We start from the raw sequence: 19,130 nt of genomic DNA, 5'->3' as shown, positions 1-19,130 counted from the left end.
GCATATGACGCAATCCAGTTCATATATATCACATTTGAAATGAACCCATCTATGTCAAGTGATCACCCATATAGTTATACAATTTTAAATTATACACACTTGATGATGTAATCAAAATATTGAAATGGAGGTGCACAATTGTGCTAATATCAATGAGAACAGGGACTTCCCTTTCTGCAAAATTCAGCAACAAGCTTAAGCTTTTACCTAAAACAAATTGCTTGTGATCTTCAAAAAAAAGGGAGACGCGGCCAGTGTCTCAGGTCAATCATCCAGTTCAATAACCCATGTTAAACCTACAGAAGATGTCAAAAGCAAACATATAAGTATACGCAGCAGCTTGGAAAAAAGAATTTGACCAAAATTAAAACAGAAGTCTATCACATCATTGCAACTAAGAATAATTAAGAAAAAATAATATATAGCTTTTAATGTTGAAGTCTTCCAAGGGAACAAAAGTCAATCCTTTCTGTTTGACCATGAGTTTCTTTGTTGCAAAAATATAAAAAGAAAAAGAAACAGTATTCTTCTTCTAGGAAAATAAACCATGAAAGCTAAGTCCATGTGCAAATGTGCTTAAAGAAAAAGGGGGTGGGCGTAAAGGGTAGAGAGAGAGAGTGACCATGAAGGACAGTTTTAACTGCTGCATTAGGGACAAGAAGCCCAACTATATGTCTGTTATCTGATGTAGTTTCAACACGAACAATGCGTAGCCTCTTATGTATTTGTCGGGCCTGTACATTAAACAAACCACCAGAGGCTCAACAAAATCAGCATATTTTTCATGATAAAGAAAGTTTTTCAGTTCGTTGCTGAAAAGTTAGTTATATCATGTTATATCACAACAAAACCTAACAATTTTTGCATTGCCAACATGACCAATTCAAAACTCAAATAATCAAATCTAAAAGATATCAGTGACAAATTGATACATCATACGTCAATTAATAATTTTAGCTACCATATATCATAATCTTTCCCATGAATGATTTATGAGTTGGTGAAATACCTGCTTAGAGAGAGCCGTTTGTATGTTTCCCCAAACAGGAAGAATAACGCCACCTAAGACATTTACTTCCTGTAGTCTTGAGCCAACTGAACAGAAGCTACCAAGCTTACAATTGGGACCATGCATGCACTGACAACGAATGGCAATAAGTAAGATTACAAGTCAAAATTTGAGATAATGTGAATTTGAAAAATCTACATATTTTCTCATCCCATGACTAAATGAGTGAGACACACTAACGTGCATATAACACACATGCATTGATAGATTAGATTCTAAATTCCATAGATGATACAGCAAGGTAGAATACAACTTTATCATACAACCAGCAATAAATGCATGGTTTAGTTCCACGTGTACCAAGTAGGCCACAAGTTCTGAACAAGCAACAAGGTGTTTCTATAGAAGAAGGTCCAGGGATAATTATGAAGGGCCTGAAAGTTTATGAGAAGGAAGATGGGAGGTATCCAGCTAGAGGGGGATAATTCATTTGAGAAGCAAGACAACCACAAGGGGGACAGGTGTTACTGAGGGGATGAGTTAGTGTGATATTGGTAACAATTTGAGAATGATGGAGATATTGAGGAATTTGGTTGGGCAGAAATGCTGGTCCGACGAAGGAGAATCCTATCATACTGTTTTATTATATTTTCTACTGCGTTTTGTTTACTGGTTTCCATATTCAGATATGTCTCAACTGTAAGCTAGTCTCTCTGCAGGGGATTATTCCCATTAAATACTTAATAGTTCAATGTGTATTGTTAAGAGTCCCACATCGGACAATATATTGTCTGAACATGTGTTTGTAAGTGGGAGCAGTCCTCACTCTACCAACCGGTTTTGGAGGGTTGAGTTAGGCTCAAACCACACATTCTTAACATCTACTATGTTCTTATCAGTTCCTTGCATAAAGTTACAATTATGAGATGACTTATGGTATATATACCTGCTTAGATGAAACTTTATAATCGTGTTCCCAACCAATTTGAGCCTCCTCTAAAGATGAAACTTTTGAATATTTTCTAGTTAATTCTGCCAGATGCATATCCCTATAATTGCATTGGGGAAAATGGGTAAAGAATAAAATAAAACTAAAAGAAGGTCAAGTAACTGAAATACATACCGAGGTGATTCTCCGACAGGGGGACGAACTATCTTATACATAGCCGGAGCAGAACTAGAACAGAAAGAAGAACAAACATAATGACATCAGTAAATGAAACCAGAATGTTTTACTATGTATTTGACTGGGGAATGCATCCCCTAAAAATCTACCTATTCATCTTGAGTAACTGTATTTCATGAATTCAGAAATTGAGAGACAAATCAATCACAGTCAGACATAAACACGAATAAATTTAATTAATTTCTCCGATCCTTTCTTAGTATCATGCCAAAAGAAATTTATCCCTTTGAGCCCTTATCCTTTTGTCTCAGAATTAGATGTGTTAATTCAACACATCCAAGAGATACTGTCACAATCCATTTTTTTGTAAATAACATAATCTTAGATGGAGAGTGTAGAAAATAAATAAATGGACAGAAACAAAGAGTAAAAATAAAACACATGAAATGTAAATGCAATGACAGAAACAAAGATAGATGTGATGTATAGGATTCAAGCGTAATTTATAGTGATAGAAAATAGCCACTCAAGATTTACATGAAACTTACCATACAATGCAAGTTACAACTATAAAACAAGCAATATTATGACTAAATGTTGGGCAATTAATAATCAATGAGAAAGAAATTCTAAAAATGCTGGACAACATAAACGGGGGTTTATTTAAATTGAATAGTTATATAATAAGTACTACAAAAACCAGAAATAATACCTTTTAAATGCTAAAATAAAATGGCATTTTCCCAACCACTCCCTCTTTGACTTGTAGAAGCCGTCACCGGATGAACCAAATCCAGCCTTCTGCTTCTCATTCAGCATGGTATTTGCTAACTGATGCGTAAATGATATCAACGAAACATGTCGATTATAGTTAAGTACTACAATTTAGTCAGGACATCTGAGAAAGTGTATGTACCTCCCATGAAACACCACGATCCAAGATGAATGTGAATAAAACAGTTGAAGCCCCACTCATTTGATCAACATAGACTGTCTGCATCAAAGGAAAATTATCTTCAGTCTTAAATTTGCTATACAAGTAACATATGAAAATGGGTGGCAGCAAGAAGTTAAGGACAAAAATAAATACCTTTGGAGTCCCTTGCAGTTCAATTACATTAGCTTTCAAGTCAATAATGCCTGTGTCAAGGTTACCATCAATGCGAGCTTTTTGAACAAGAAGATCCAAGATATTCACAAATAACTCAAATAGCCTGTTGGTACAGAAAAAGTTAGTGTATTGAACCAAATGATGAAAGTAGAGGTATCAAATCATTTCATTCACAAAATACAAACCCATTCTGAGTCTCGGGAGCTATTCCCAAAAGCCGGTTGAGAAATCGTCCAATATCATGTATATCTTTATCATTAATGTGGCAAGATAACCATCGAGGGTCAATATCATCTCCTTTAAAATATAAGAAGTCAACATTTAAAAATGATGAAAAACACAAGGAATGCGGCATCATAAGCTTTACAACAGTCAATGATGAAGCCTGAAATATATTTTTATTAGATATCGCTAATATTATAAATAATAACTATAACTACAACTATTCAATCTAACATTAGATAATAACTATAACTACAACTATTCAATCTAACATTAGATAAGGGGAAATAATGAATTACCAAGAATGGCATCCTTTAAAATTCCAACAGAAACAAGAGCAGCTTTTGCCTGCTTGATAAATCCTTGGATTGTATCTGGTCTGTCAGATAAGCATCCTGGAGGTACAACAGGAAGAGGATCCTACATAATTACTTATCAGTAGATGGATTCAACTTGTTTGTTTCCTATTAAACTCATTGTCCATATGCATATTTGTTATTTTCAACAAAAACCACATACCAGCTCCATTATTCCTCTGTACAAAATCATCAGAGCCCTTTTCCCATAAGCACTGTCATAATTATATGCACTTAATGAAAGTCCAGCCCTGCAATGAGCATAGGAACGTCATTGATTAAGGTGTTAAAATTTATCAATGTTGGCTCACTGAAAAAAAACAGGAAATCCAACTTACCTGCGATCCCCCTGAGTTAGAGCTCCAAGGGATTCTAATCTCTTAGCAACAGCTGATGCAAACCGGCGTTCTCCACCAAGATTTGTAAATAGTATCCTGAAGAACATTTACAAGGATTAGAAATAAGATCTAAAGTGCTTCCGTCTTAGCTCAAAAAGATTTACATGGCATAGTATCATACAGTTCGCACCAGATAGAGGAGGATTGACTATTGAACATGTGGATCATATCAAGCCACCTATACAGAAAGTATCTTCTAGAAGGAGGTGGGGACAGTGAGAAGATTTTCTGTGATGGGGAAATGGTGACGTGGCTGAATAAGTAGTCAACATAGGAGAAGGGTAGAGAGTGGGGAGGCAGGGTTTTGGGGAAACGCATATTCAATTAAAATAGACCATCAATTTAATCCCTAAACCACAGCTCTCTCTCCGATTTAGTCCCTAAACTATATAAATATCATAGGTATCTTCTAAAGTGTATAAAATACATCAATTTAAGTATATGAAAATCCGTCAATTAAGTCCCTAAAATTTTAATGGCAGGGACTAAATTGAATGACTTTACATATTTTAAAGACTACTTATTTTATTTACAAAATTTAGGGACTAAATTGGAGAAGGGATGATAGTTTAAGGACTAAATTGATAGTTCGAAAAACTAAATAGTATCTCAGAGGAGCCTTGGACTTTGGTAGGAGAATTTCTCTCCAGGTACCATTAATAAAATCATTCCCATTTTTCTGTTCTTTCTTAGTGAAATATTTGAAATATTAATTGTCACGTCTGAAATATTTTCTTGTCTCGTTATTTGACCTTTTAGAACACCAATGAAGCATTAATCACTTTTTTCCACAGATACTCTTATTTATTGTATGTCAATCCACCTAACTACTTTATTATTTTAGTCAATGAAACTCATTTTATCATGAAGACTAGTACACTCAAACCAAATTAATCAATAATGCTTAGTACGCTCAATAACCTTAAACATCGCTTAATTTGAGCAGAAGCTCACTAGAGGCAAAGCAAACAGGTGTTAAACGCATATCATTATACAAAATTCAAAAATCAAATTAATCAATAATGCTTAGTGACCTGTATTCTGGTGCTGAGACTTGATTTGATCTATGAGTTCTTCCAAACTGCTGAATTGCCCGGTCGGCACTCCATGGAAGTTCTAGAGTTAAATGAACCCTTCTTTTCTATTTTGTAAATGTCAAAGGGAACAAAAACAGCAAAAGAAGCATAAAGCAATTGTAAAGTTTACAAAATATTATAATATCACCTGCTTTTGAGTAGGACCAAAAATGCTGGTGATTCAAGGGATAGAAATATTTCCATACAGTTTGATTACCTTATTTCTCACTCTTCTGTCTGCCTGCAACGAAACACCAGCTGATCCAGCTTCAGAGATGATAGCAACTAACTTCTTAGCTTCCATAAAGAGCTTTTTTTCATGCATGTTAACCATCTCGGCAGTGACTTCTTTTCTAAAGGGAAACACACAAAGCTAATTCAGCTAGCATGAAACGGGGTTTATCAATTAGATATGGAGACATTTTGCAACTCACGTATTTCGAGTTTGATAAACAACACCCATTCCACTAGGGGCTCTGACAAGCATTCCTTTCCTTCCTGTAATTTCTGCAACTTTGTCATGTCCTCCTAACTGCATCAAAAATTCATTTATAGTCTAGTAAAGATCTACACTTTCACATTTAGCATTAGCCGCAGAGCACAAAATTGCTACAACAGAAATCTTTTTATAGCATACTTGCTGAATTGTTAAGGGACTAGCATCCTAGCTGCCATCTGCCTAATGACAGTTAACAAAATGCCCTAAAAAAGAAATGTACCTTTAAAGGGGAAGATGAGGATGAATCAACTAATGATCATTACCTGGTCAATAATATCATCCAAGGGATTGCTTGGAAGATCCAAAGCACGAATCCTCTCTAATATTTTTTTCTTGCACTCCATGGCTGTATCATAACTGCAGCAAGCCAGTGAAAAAACTAATCACTGGCATACTCTTTTTATTTCTAAATTTTTGCGGACAAAATTCTATTGATTTAAAAAATGGCTCAAAATTGTTACTAAAGCTAGTTATTGAAACATAAAATTAAAAATTATGCCATTGAAGCCAGAGAGACAAACTAAAACATTTTATCTAAATTCTAAACCTCTTCTGGAGTTCAACTATGTTTGTTCCAGAAGGGAGATATTCGACAGTTGTATCCTTGCACAAATGACATGCCCATTCCTCAATATCAAAATCGCCAATTGGAGGCACCAAGCATGACTGATGAGCGTATTTTCCACATTGGGAACACTGCAACAAGTTTTCCCTTTCCTGTACAGAAAAATATGTGAATCCTACACATGGCAGGCAATTTAAAAAAGTTTTTTCAGAGAATAATTAAATAAACATTACCTCTTCAGTACTGCAAATTTCACATTTCTGAAACTCCTCAAAATCAGAGTCGGAAGATTCAACACCAGAGGCAGCTGCATCAAATCAATGGTAAAATCAAATGGTTCGCATGACGAGTTTTGATGTATTGAATACTACCATCACTGATTTAAAAGAGCTTCAGATACTCAAATCATAAACAGCATTCATTTAACAGTTCCTCCTCATAATAGCAGGCATGTGGACATACTTTAGTACAAAAATAGAAATGCCTGTTAATCTATTATAACATGAGATAGACAACGCACCGCTTTCATCCCCTTCTGGTCCGTAATCAGAATCAGAAGATTCGGGAACAGAGGCAGCTGCATCAAGTCAATGGTGAAAATGAAAAGGCATCATTTAATGTTGATGTGTACTGAATATTACTAACATAGTAACACTATAAGAAAACTCTGGATATTATCAATAATAGCCCACTTATAGCAGCTCTTCACAAACCCTGACATTTGATTACTTGTTTATAGAAAACAATAGTTTTTATTAATATTAATAAGCAATAAATTTAAAAGGGAGAATGGACAAAAAGAACAGATTGTGGTCTCCTACTTTTATTTACCCAATTTAATTAAATGAAAAATATCCTAGTAGAAATGTGGGCATGGTGCTTGCTTTGTTGTGCATCTGTTTTGACCAATTCCATATGTGCCACTCTTAATAAATTCTTTCATTGGAAAAGGTTTACAAAAAATAATAGAATTTTAGAAACTATTGTATTTTTATAAACTCAATAACTTTTTTAATGATAAAGTTTATCAGCGCCCTTTCTCACCCCACATAAAGGCTGAGAATAAGCCTGCATTAATGTATTAGGAGCTCTATAGCCCCGATGCCTCTGAACGAAGGCATGTCTGGTGTTGACATGTGTCCAACACCATCGCATGTGCTACATTTAATTTATTCATTTTTTCAAATTATTACCGGTGTCGACGTGCCAGTGTTAGTGGCCGGTGTCCTTACTGCTTCATAGGTTAGGAAAAAGGGTTGCCATATGCACTTGAAGCATGACAAGAAAGAATGATAGCTGCAAAAGATTAATCAAAATTTGCCTGTAACTCACTTTCAGATTCTTCATCACTTTCAGTGTCACTGGGAGGCTGTGACTTAGCTACTTTTCTAAGTCTAGATTTTCCTGATGCGTCGGGACTTGCCAAGTGCCTCTTCCTTTGAAGCTCCTTTACACCATTGTCTATTATAATAGAAATGAAAATAAAAACAAATGATTGCAAAATAATGAAAATAAATTAAACGTATATAACAAAACATGGCATGTAAATACCGGGGAGAAGTTCAGGCTTTTTTGGCAATGGGTAATTTTCTTCAACATATTTTAGCAGCAACTCACGAGGTCCAGAAATAAAGTCATCAAGTTCAGAGCCCTACCCAAAATAATAAAAAAAATAACACATAATGCAACTGAAATGCATGAAAAACTGCTTTAAATAAAATGAAAAAGGATCCAAATACACACTAATTTTGAAACAGCTTCCTCTGTCCTTGCTTCCCCCGTACTCTGCAGACCTATGACTACACACTTGTCTTCCATTAATGCTTGTTTCACCAGTCTCACTGCAGTAGGGACTTTAGCAGACATACACAAGTGTCTGAAGAAGTGCTACAGTTTAACCAGGAAAAGGGACAGTCTAAAAACATCGATAATAAATGTCTAATAGACATGAAGAACTAACTTGTCTCTAGGAAGCAACTTAGACTTAATACCTGGTGGCTTGCCCAGTAAAGTCTCCATAGGTGCCTAGTATTAGGTTTCTCGGGTAGTAAGGCAATGGCGGACAACAACTTCTCACGCAAATCCACCCAAACTTCTGTAGCCTTTTTATACATGTCCTACAAAATTTGAAGAAAAAAACATACATCATCAGATGAGAATACTGAATTCAAAAGAATTTCATAAGAACATACCAAAGTTATTAATAGCGGATAGCGGAGCGGAGCGGCCGACCCTAAAAATGGGATAGCGGGATAAGTTTTGTTGACTTTTTAGAATTGACTATTTTTTAGATTAAACTTATAAATAATCTATACAATTAAATTATTTTGGGTGAACATTAAAAAGAATATTAAATTAGCTACACAAGTTTTATAAAAATTAAATTAATAAAATAAAAATAGATTAAAGACTTAATTACTTGTTCTGATATATGTTATTATTATTTTCATTATTAAATGTTATTATATTTATTAAGTTTAATGTTATTATATTTATTAAGTTTAATGTTATTATATTTATTAAGTTTTATTAACATATTATAAACTAGAGAGTTAATATGCCTTTTTTTAACATATTACTCTAAGGCCCATGTCAGGCCCATTTCAGTTTTGTAGTCAGTCAAAACAGCCTTTTTATTCTTAACCAATCCATTTGGTTACACACTCAAATAAAACCCTAACCACTGTCATTCTTCTCCGCCGCATCTGCAAAACAACCAGAGAAACACAGCCGGAGAAAGAAAAAAACAAAAGTGGATAAAGCGCTCCGCCCAGGGTGCGACCCGTGTTTGCAGCGATCTCGACCGCGTTTTCAAACGGCACTCCGCCACCCTCTTCTAGCGCAACTGGTGGCTGCTCTGGCCGGACCACACGGGATCGCACCTTTCGCAGCCGCAATCGATGACTCTGGAACATACATCCCCAGATGAGAATATTGAATTCAAAAGACAAATGAATGAGTAAAACAAAATATAGATCTGAACTACCAAATAGACCATGATGTCAAAATTCTATTAAACAAATTTTGTTACATAGCTTAATACACATAACTGATGTAGCAATTGAAAGACTCTAGCTAAAACTCTTTGCATGCATACACGTTGACTATCATAAGACAACAATCTATTATTGAGCCTTGCTTGATAAAAAATACACTCTTTGATATGGGTGCAAAGTGTGTAGAAATGTACTTAAAAGTGGTAGTTGATCCATAAAAGACAGTAAATCGCAAGAGTATCTTCTACTCTAAGTAACAATGTTTGAGCATCATCCAATGGCTACAGCATTGGATGAAGGATGAGCAACCACTAGGATCGTACTCCTTTTGGTTAAATAAATGGATGAGCAATCACCACATAGGCATACTGGGAGATTATGGTGCAGGAACAACACGTCTGAGATAGGCAATCAATTATCAATCAGCTGCTGCCAATGCTTTTGAACACAACCTATCACTTCTCAATGTACTGAAGCTAAATCAATTTATCTGCACTGCTGCTGAAGATGGAATAGCCTTCACCAACAAGAGAAAGTGTTGGAGATGGAATAATCTTCAACACGAGAAAGTGGAAGGAAGATGGAATGATAGAATTGACTGATGATTGCAGTGCTATTCTTCAAAGGATGTCTCTTTGATGCTAGCCCCTACCCAAGTCCCTATCAAAAGCCAAGGAAAAGGAAATGGTAAAACTTGTTCTTGTGCCTTCATTTTGAAATTGTGGTTTGTAGTCTCAAAGCCATGGCACCCCTTGTTCGAGAGCATCCCTTGTGGTCGGTGAAAGAAAATCAGCCATGGGCTATATTTATGAAGAAAATGAGAAGGCAAAAGAAGCTATAATGACATATATGTTCTGGTTCAGATGACATTATAACCACTACTATAGTACTATTCAAGCCATACCGAAATGCAATTACAGCATTCCACCCCAACAATGAACAGTTGAACATTTGACCACAAATACTAGGAAAGTGGAGAGCCTTTCACCCCACTCCATTTAATTATCTAAAGAGGAGACTATGAAAATGAAATGACAACTAACAAGTAATGGTAATTGTCATTAACAAAGAACGACAATTACCACTTCAGAATACAGTAAAGAGCCATCAATATGCGCAAAGAAATTAGCCAATCATACCATCATTCTGTCTTCTAATGGTGCATCAATAATTTCAAACTCAGCACCCTTGTAGCTAAGCGTACGACATAAATACATCCCCCTGAAATTAAAAAAAATGAAGTAGAATAATATATATTTCAGATGCATATAAGTGCATAAGGCAGTAAGTGTGTTTGTAGAAATATTACCTTGCTTTCATGTCCATTGCAACTAGTTCTAGAGCTCCAACCCCCCCTTTTTCAAGAGCACCTGGATTCATTACCTTGCTAATTAAATTCAAACAATTACAGGGTGAGGGCCAATGGCCAAATGAAGGAAACACGGGTACATGTTGAAACGATTAAATAATAACAATATCTAAAATGCTCTGTGTGATGCAGGCAATATCTAAAATGCTCTATGTGATGCAGTAACGTATATAAGCAAATTAGTGCATGTACTCTATTCACAACAAAATTATTCTTCAGAAATACTTATGCTAAAAAATGGTACCAAAATACTGTTTAGTTATAGAAACTGACTTTTGTTGATGGCAGAATACGTTTACAACAGAAACAGAATTGAACGCACTAGAGAATGCAAAATTCACACATAAACTAATGAGAGAGAAAGTACATTACTACAAAACAAATTCTATCCAAGAAATTCGGACTCTCCCTTCCAAGAATTTGAGAGCTTGGTCTCCCTCCCATAACCACTAAATAACTATCCCATAACCATTTCCCTTTTCTCTCTCTATTTACTCCTAAAAAATAATAATATAACTGACACATAATAAAAACATAACTGCCATAATAAGCTATGCAAAAAGAAAGCAAAATCGTAGGCCAAAGCCTTTATTAAACCCACATCAACATTAGAAGGGCAAGAATAGAACATATTCCAAGGATTTTCAACATCAGCATCACAAATAACACAAGCAATAGGTCAGTTAACACCTAATAAGACATCTAAATTTTCTATATTAAAAAATTCAAAATATAATTTATCTATCCGTCCGGTTCTCATTGGTCTAAATCATTAAAATATGCAAAAAGTGATTGTTGAGCAACAATGCCATGAATTAAATACAACTGAAAACATAAAAAGCTGTTTGTGTTGTTTCTTGTCTTTGTTTTTCAGTGATGTATTCATTGTAATAAAAAAATGCCGCATGACATGTTTTTTACCTTCTTTTCATCATTTTGTAAGAAAAATATTAGAACAAGTGTTGTTTTCACCATTTCCTGGAGAAAATCTTAAATATAAAACCGAGATTGAGTTATTTTGATAATGATGAAAAATACCAATGGAAAATGGAAAATAAATCAAACTGTCTTTTATGACTAATTGTCCTCTTGATTCAAACATACTCTTAGAGCGCTATATTTTCCAACCAATAGAACCTAAATATCAAGTCGGTGCCAATTGATATAAAAAGATGAGTAATTATTTCCACATGTAACATGTTACATACGGATTAAAAAACAGAAAATAAAAACTTGAACTACCATTAAAAATTGTCATAATTTACAATATACCACGTGGCCAAATCACATGATCAACTACAGAAGCATATCTCCTTCCATTAGTATAACTTTTGAAATAAAGAAAAAGAAAATGTGAAGAAAAAAGATGACTAGCAATAGTTACTGTTTTGAAACAAGCGGAAAAGATAAGACAAATAACACTACCTAGAAATTCACCAAAATCACGGAAATAAGTCCCAGCTCCCCAAAGGCCAAGCCGAACCATATAAGCCATATTGCGAGGTTCAGATGCACCAGTAGCTGAGCAATAAACAACACGAGCTTCAGGTAGTCGAGCCTGTCAAATTAGATTGAAATAACTTGGAATAATCCATAAACTCAACTAATTATTTCATTTATAAATGAACATTGACACAATTAGAGTATAAAACCAAAGGGAGAGCATGGATGAAGAAAGACAGAGAGAAAGAGGTTTATCTTTGAAACCTAGTGGCTAGCTGTGTAAAGGTTTCAGTTTAAAAGACTTAAAATGCCACTTATAGGATCTTTATTTACATACAAAAATACACGGTTAAAAAAGGTACTGTATTCCTTTGCCTCTAAGCTAGGGGCTTCTTGTGCAAGCTGTGTCTTGTAGAAATACAAACATAACCTATTATCTTTGTAACTGTTTTATACAGTTCCTAGTTTAGATATTGTTCTTTATTTGCTTAAATCTACCTATTAGGAAAATACTCCCAAAATTGAAGTATTCATCTACAGCAACAAAAACCTTTAATCACCGCATAAAAAACATTATCACATCATTAAAATATTGTTCACATAAAGAAGAAATTGAGGAACGAAATGGTAAAAGAAACTATGTATAAAAAAATAATATTTCTGGCCATAATGAATGTCCAATTACAATCAGTATCATTTGAAGTAACAGAAATAGTATTAGAAGCTTCCAGCCACATAGTAAGATGAACAAACCTGGATATCAAGTACTGCTTCACCAGTTCTTGTTGGCTTCTTACCAGTTTCGGGAACCAAATTTTTTGCTTTATGACACTGTAATGAAGCCACTCACACACTTTAAGCAATAAAGGGTAAATAAATATAAATTAAATACTTGAAATACCTTTTAATAAAATTATTCTTCAAAACTAAACAGAGGAAATACCAATTTTATTTTGGTGTAAAGATTAAACAGTGGAAATACCAATTGATTATAGGAATAATTTCCATTTAAAAAAGTCTGATACCTCGTCAAAAATTATAAGACCGTCAAACCCTGGTCCACACCACTGCACAAGTTGTTGGATACGGGTACGACCTCTGTCAGATGATGCTATGAGGCTACTGTATGTCGAGAAAATAACTCCCTCCCTAACTCCAACAGACTTTGAATCAAGCTTAGAATAAGGCAGCTTATTCAAAGCATGCACTGGACAGATTCAATAAAGAAATGTATTTAAATTTAAATGCATAATAAATCTTGCAATATACGAAAAAGAGAAAAAAAAATTACAAGAACTTTTCAATGAAGAATCTTAACCAAGGAATCCAACAAAGCATAAGATAAAACTTAGTTTTTTGAATAAAAAATAAGAATAATTAGACTCAAGAAAGTAAAAAATAATAGGAGAATACGGTATGCTGTAAGCAAAAATACAAGACAACACAAGAAACAAAAAACAATATTAAGAGAGTGACATTTCTCCAGTCCCTTGTAGTATCTGCAATTGAAAGGAAAGCGTTCTAAAATGATAATGTGCATGCCAATCATCAAAGAGGTTCCATTAGCCAAATCCAAGCAAAGGTTGAACAGAAATTTTAAAATACAAGAGTTTTACTTCACCAAATAGCGATATATTTAGCACAACAATGGAACAAATATGGGTGTTCATATTAATAAAATTAAAGATGAATAGAAAGATATATTATGAGGAAATTTTGCAAATCTTAATTAAGGTGATTGCTGAATTTTAGCTTGAGTCACATACCAAAATTATGGGATAGATGTCAATTGTCATTGTGGAAATTAGTTAAACAAAATTCAAGTTATGAAGACAAAATTCTTAGGTCTCAGTATCGGTTAGAGAAAAAAATAACTAAAAGCATATCAACTCAAGTTCTTTATTCAATCTCTCCTTGAAGCCTCTGCGCCTCTTAAAGGTCTAACCTTAGCTACCATTATTGGGTTGAATGCAGTCTCCTTATCACATAATGTTGTACTTCATCCTGGAATCAAGCATATTGAGTTGGAAATGTTCTTGCCAAAAGCATAGTTGCTTGTTAAGCTACATACCAGAAAATGCTTACATATGGCCTACACTTTTTCCTGTAGATATTTTCTAAACTGAGTTGAGGGGCAATAGTTAGACTATATAGTTGCTTTCTTATGTATCTAGTTGAGGAACTCCACAGTTAGCTTTGTTTAACGCAAAAAATTTAAGGTAAAGCAAAAGATGAAGATACAGAGATTCTAACTAAGTTAGCACCCCAACTAAGTTAGCACCCCAGTACCCACACACACCCAAACTGCTCAACTCTAATCACATATTATTTAAATAAAAAGAAAAAAGAAAAAAATTGGGGGACTAGGCCAAAACCCAAGGTAATAACAATGCAGATCAAAACGATTGGTGAACTGCCACATTATTATCAACTACACAGTTAGTCTAATTACTTAGATACTTGGTTTATTGGAAGGTGCTTTTGGTTGCGATTGACGCGGACAAATATTACCATTGTTTAATTTAATAACATTGCATGTCTGTATAATTGCCTGCTTGTACCACAGTAGTTTAGTCAATCAAATTCACAACTTAGAAACTACCTAGTTTCCTTTTTTTCTCAAATACTCTCTCGTTTTCTGTTGTTTTCTCTTGCTACCCTTGGTGGTCAATACTTATCCCCTGTTCTTGGAACATTTTTTTATCTCTAATTGAAAAGTGTATATGCTTTTCAAATGTTGACTTTGTATACCTTTTGTTTGATGAGAAAATGGCACGTAGGTCATATTTTTTCCAAAATTAGCAACTCAAAAATTATGAAGAGACCAGCATTTACAAAATAGAGAGTCATAAATTTGGAATGCTTATCTTACATAGAAGGAAAAACATGCAATAAATTTGAAATCTTTGTATTCAGAGTCCTAGTACTATTTTATGTGCAATGTTGACAAAAGAATTTCATGAATCACTCATACATACATATTATAATTCTAAATATGCAAAATATCAAGTACATAAAATAAAAAAAATTCACTTCATTATTACTAACTTTAACTCTTTCCTTAACAACTGAAACTGAATCCCTTCTATTGGTGTTAAATGACACTTCTTTTTAACTAACCACGTGACAATGACATCAAATCGTCAAAGAAGTTAACCATATCATAGGACTTAAAATACACAAACCCAAAAAAACATACCTTCAATGCAACCTGCACCCATATCGTCCAAATCTCTTCTGGCGTCAAACTTCAAGTCTGAGCCAACAGAAATCCATCTGTGAAAGATCATTGAAACATGAAAATAGGAATTAAAAAGAACAAATGAAATCTCAATGCATAGACCCACTGCAAGTTGAAATTACAAACAAGCATGTATATGGAAGCAAGTACAATAAAGTACACATTGAAATATGAATGTTTATCTCAATTCTTAATAGCACACCCATGTTTTCATGCTCAAACTGTGACCTAAACTTACAAGGCTTTTCTCCTCCCATGGTGCCAGTTCTCCCAAATTAGCCCAGCAACTGTTCGACCTTTACCTACCCCAGCTCCATCTCCAATAAAGAACCCTGCCCTAGCACCATTAGGAACGTGTTGAAGGTGTCTCTGCCATGGAAACAAGCACGATAAATATGAAAGTTAAATTGTAATTATTAATATTCGATCATGCAGCGAGAGAAACCTGACAAGCATAAACCAAAGTCTCAATCTGCAAGCATGACAAAGTCTTTGAAGATTCCAAATCATTCTTAATCTTTGGATCATAAGTAGGCTCAGGTGGCTGCACAGCGGACAAGGAAGATGTCTCTACAATCGGATCCGGGTGTGGAGGTCCGATAGATATCTTTGCTGGTCGCTGCATGACAAGAAACCGTGGTACCAATAAAATGTGTTGTTTGATAAATTAACCCAAACAAACTTTCAATATAAACGGCTCTCTAGAGGAAAGTATCTTTAACTCACATAATCTGTAAAAGTTTCTCCAGCCATACCACCATCATCTTCATCCTGCTCTACTTCATTAAGTAGCTGATATATTTTAATATTAAAAAAGAAAATGAGAAACAAATACATGGATAATAAAACTAAAAAGATATACAATCAACATTTCCAAAGACATCAAACTTTTTGAAACGTCTGTCTGGGATTCTCCTCATGGATATTTTAAGACAGACTGTTTTTGAAACGTCTGTCTGGGATTCTCCTCATGGATATTTTGTGGCTATTTCAAGACTAGACTTGCAAGAGGACAATAGTTGCTATAAAGAGTCAAACTATTTTCTTTTCTCTATTCTTTATGTTCTAGCTTTGCTAAGATTTCCGATCATCCTGTTTGTACTCTTTCCTCTCATATGAATTCTTTTATTAAGAAAAGTAAAAGATATAAAATACTAGGAACAATAAACCACCAAATTTAAGAAATGTTCCTCTCTAAAATCATGCCTCCAGGGAGTCATTGTTGTGGATGCTGCTTGTAAGTTTTTTAATAGCCTAAATCTGAACACTAATTTCATGAAAATCCAACATGATACAAGAAAGTCTGTGTTACTCTTCTTATACAACCAAGAAAAAGCAAAAGAGAAATGGTTGTCCTATGTAGCATTGCCGTGAAGGGCCACTCTCCAACACCCACAAACAACTTCAACAACTAATGACTTGATTTAAACATTTCCCGCTGAACAACATTGTCAGATATTCTGCTTATCAATAATGAAAATGAAATCAACCTATGAAGCACAGACACACGAACACAACACCGACATTGACATGGCGACACCGGTAATAATTTGAAAAAATTAATAATTTAAACGTAATCACAAGTGCTGGTATCAGCATCCGCCAATCCGCCATTTTTCAGAAGTGTCGGTGCTACAGAGAAATCAACATATAAGTAGTATTAGTTGAACCCAGAAGTCTTATTCCTCACTCATTTGTAAATGTAACCGTAAACCATATATAATAGTAACTATTACTACTATAGTAACAACATCCTCAACAACAAATACAAAAAAGGAAAGGTTAAGTCAACACCTAGCAGCAACTAATCAAAACAAACTAAGGAAGTCCACTCACGGAAACAATGTAAAATCATTATCTCAGAAACACAGATGAATTACATAGAATTTCCCCAATCTCTAAAATTAGGTCAAAATCAAATAATCAACTACAGTAAAAAAACTAAAGCAACAAAAAGCATGGCCAGAGTATAAACCTCGTTGACGTCTTCACTATCAACAAGAAAATCGAGCTCAACGAGACACTGAGGACAAGGGAACTTGGAGAGGTTACTAGGTCCGATAACAAGAGCCTTACAAGCGGGACATCGAATCCGAGCAGCGGAGGGATCGATGGAGAATACATGTGGCATTTGACATTTAGGACATGGTAACTCCGTCACACCTTGCGCCGCGTGAAAGTAGGTACGGCAACCGGTGCAACGAGCCCTAACGGCGGGAAGAGGTTGTGGTGGTGGTTGGTGCATCATGGTGAGACTGAGCGCGAAAATGGTGGTGCTGGTGGGCCTTTTTACCTTTGTTATATAGGTGAGTTTTTTTTACTTTTTAGAGGAATACGAAGTGTCGTTGATAAATAAATACTCTTGTAGTACTTTTTATAAGATATAGGAAGTCTAAGAGTGTTTTGTGAAAAGAATAGAAGATACTATTTTGTTTATGGTTTAAATAAGTTTCTTTTAAATAAGCTACTTATTTCATTTTAAGATTAAAAAAGATACACTTAGTAAAGTTTAGGTTTAAAAAAGCAAAGGGTAGGTAAAACAGCATGATATAAATGATATAAGAGTCTCATGAAAATTAAGAGTCTCATGAAAATTAGGAGTCTCATGAAAATTAGAGTGTTAGTTGGATTTAATTTGATTAAATCTAATATTCAATCTAATCAATAATAATTGATATATTTTTAAGATTAAATATTATTTTAAAAAAACATTAAAAACTATAAAATTTTAATAAAATATATTATTTAATACTTAAATATTCTTTCACAATTCAAATCAAATCCAAAAATAAATATAAACCATGTAAAATATAATTTAAAGGTTAAGATGTATCTCTCTTTAAATAAAAGGAAATTGATCTCACACACTTAATTTAGACTTAAATTTTTTGATTAATAAAAATCATAATTATATCAATATTTAAATTATCTTTTGATCTTCGTTGAAGTTTTTTTATTGTAATCCTAAAACTTTTTTTTAAAATTGAGTCTCTAACCGTCAATTTTCTTTTGAATTTTATATTTGACGTTAAATTCAACTCATGACCTATGCAATAAGGATGAATTTTTTTTTAATATCCAGTTTTTTTTAAAAAAATTCAAAAATAAACATTTTTTCAAAAAAATTAAAAAAATGGGCAATTTTTGTCCTAATTTTGTACATGGGCGTCACCCTAGTTGGCGCCTACCCTTAAAGGGTAGGGCAAGTCGCCACTAGGAGTGGCGCCTACACTCTTTTTCCTTTTTTTTTTTTAATATGTTTTTTTTTTTTTTAAAAAAATTAATTTATGAATTTAGATTTATTATAAATTATATAAATTTATATTAATACATATATATAAATAAAATTATTTACAAGATTAATATATATATATATATATATATATATATATATTAATTTATATATATATTAATTTAATTTATAAGTAATTAATATTATTTATAAATTTTTGGGAAAATTAGGGTTAATCATGTTAAGGTTAATTTATCAAGTGCGACACTAATTAGGGTTAAGTAGATTGGTGTACAACCCAGATCTTTTCCTATAAATAAAGTGTTATTTCCTTGCATTTTCTTCACCACTATTTCCTATCAATTTCTCTATCAAGTTGAGTTCATGGCATCCCCAAGACCGTCGTCATGGCAGCGAACATCATCAAGGCGCCCGGATCCTGAACAAGTAATCTTAAAAAGGGATGGGCATGTTATTTTCTCGCCTT

At 33.9% G+C, this 19,130-nt stretch overlaps 1 protein-coding gene across 1 annotated transcript; it reads right to left on the bottom strand.

Moving 5' to 3' along the window:
• Window positions 1–5: 5 nt before the first annotated feature.
• Window positions 6–17,763, bottom strand: LOC127137223 (protein FORGETTER 1). Its single transcript, XM_051063721.1, has 33 exons — window positions 17,387–17,763; window positions 16,138–16,203; window positions 15,857–16,030; window positions 15,650–15,780; window positions 15,370–15,446; window positions 13,196–13,377; window positions 12,924–13,001; window positions 12,153–12,285; window positions 10,668–10,728; window positions 10,498–10,579; window positions 8,354–8,479; window positions 8,106–8,249; window positions 7,914–8,013; window positions 7,695–7,823; window positions 6,883–6,939; window positions 6,596–6,669; window positions 6,345–6,514; window positions 6,061–6,154; window positions 5,733–5,830; window positions 5,516–5,651; window positions 5,257–5,363; window positions 4,163–4,258; window positions 3,988–4,075; window positions 3,768–3,888; window positions 3,432–3,543; window positions 3,226–3,349; window positions 3,052–3,129; window positions 2,848–2,966; window positions 2,133–2,186; window positions 1,956–2,058; window positions 1,010–1,138; window positions 623–734; window positions 6–296 (listed from the first exon to the last, which is right to left on the bottom strand). The coding sequence occupies exons 1-33, from the start codon at window positions 17,657–17,659 to the stop codon at window positions 265–267; spliced, it is 3,660 nt and encodes a 1,219-aa protein (XP_050919678.1). The 5' UTR covers window positions 17,660–17,763; the 3' UTR covers window positions 6–264.
• Window positions 17,764–19,130: the final 1,367 nt, after the last annotated feature.

Source organism: Lathyrus oleraceus, chromosome 1 (assembly GCF_024323335.1).
Source record: "Lathyrus oleraceus cultivar Zhongwan6 chromosome 1, CAAS_Psat_ZW6_1.0, whole genome shotgun sequence".
NCBI lineage: Eukaryota > Viridiplantae > Streptophyta > Magnoliopsida > Fabales > Fabaceae > Lathyrus > Lathyrus oleraceus.
The sequence above is the reverse complement of the archived record's forward strand: the minus strand, read 5'-3'. Positions and strand labels throughout refer to the sequence as shown.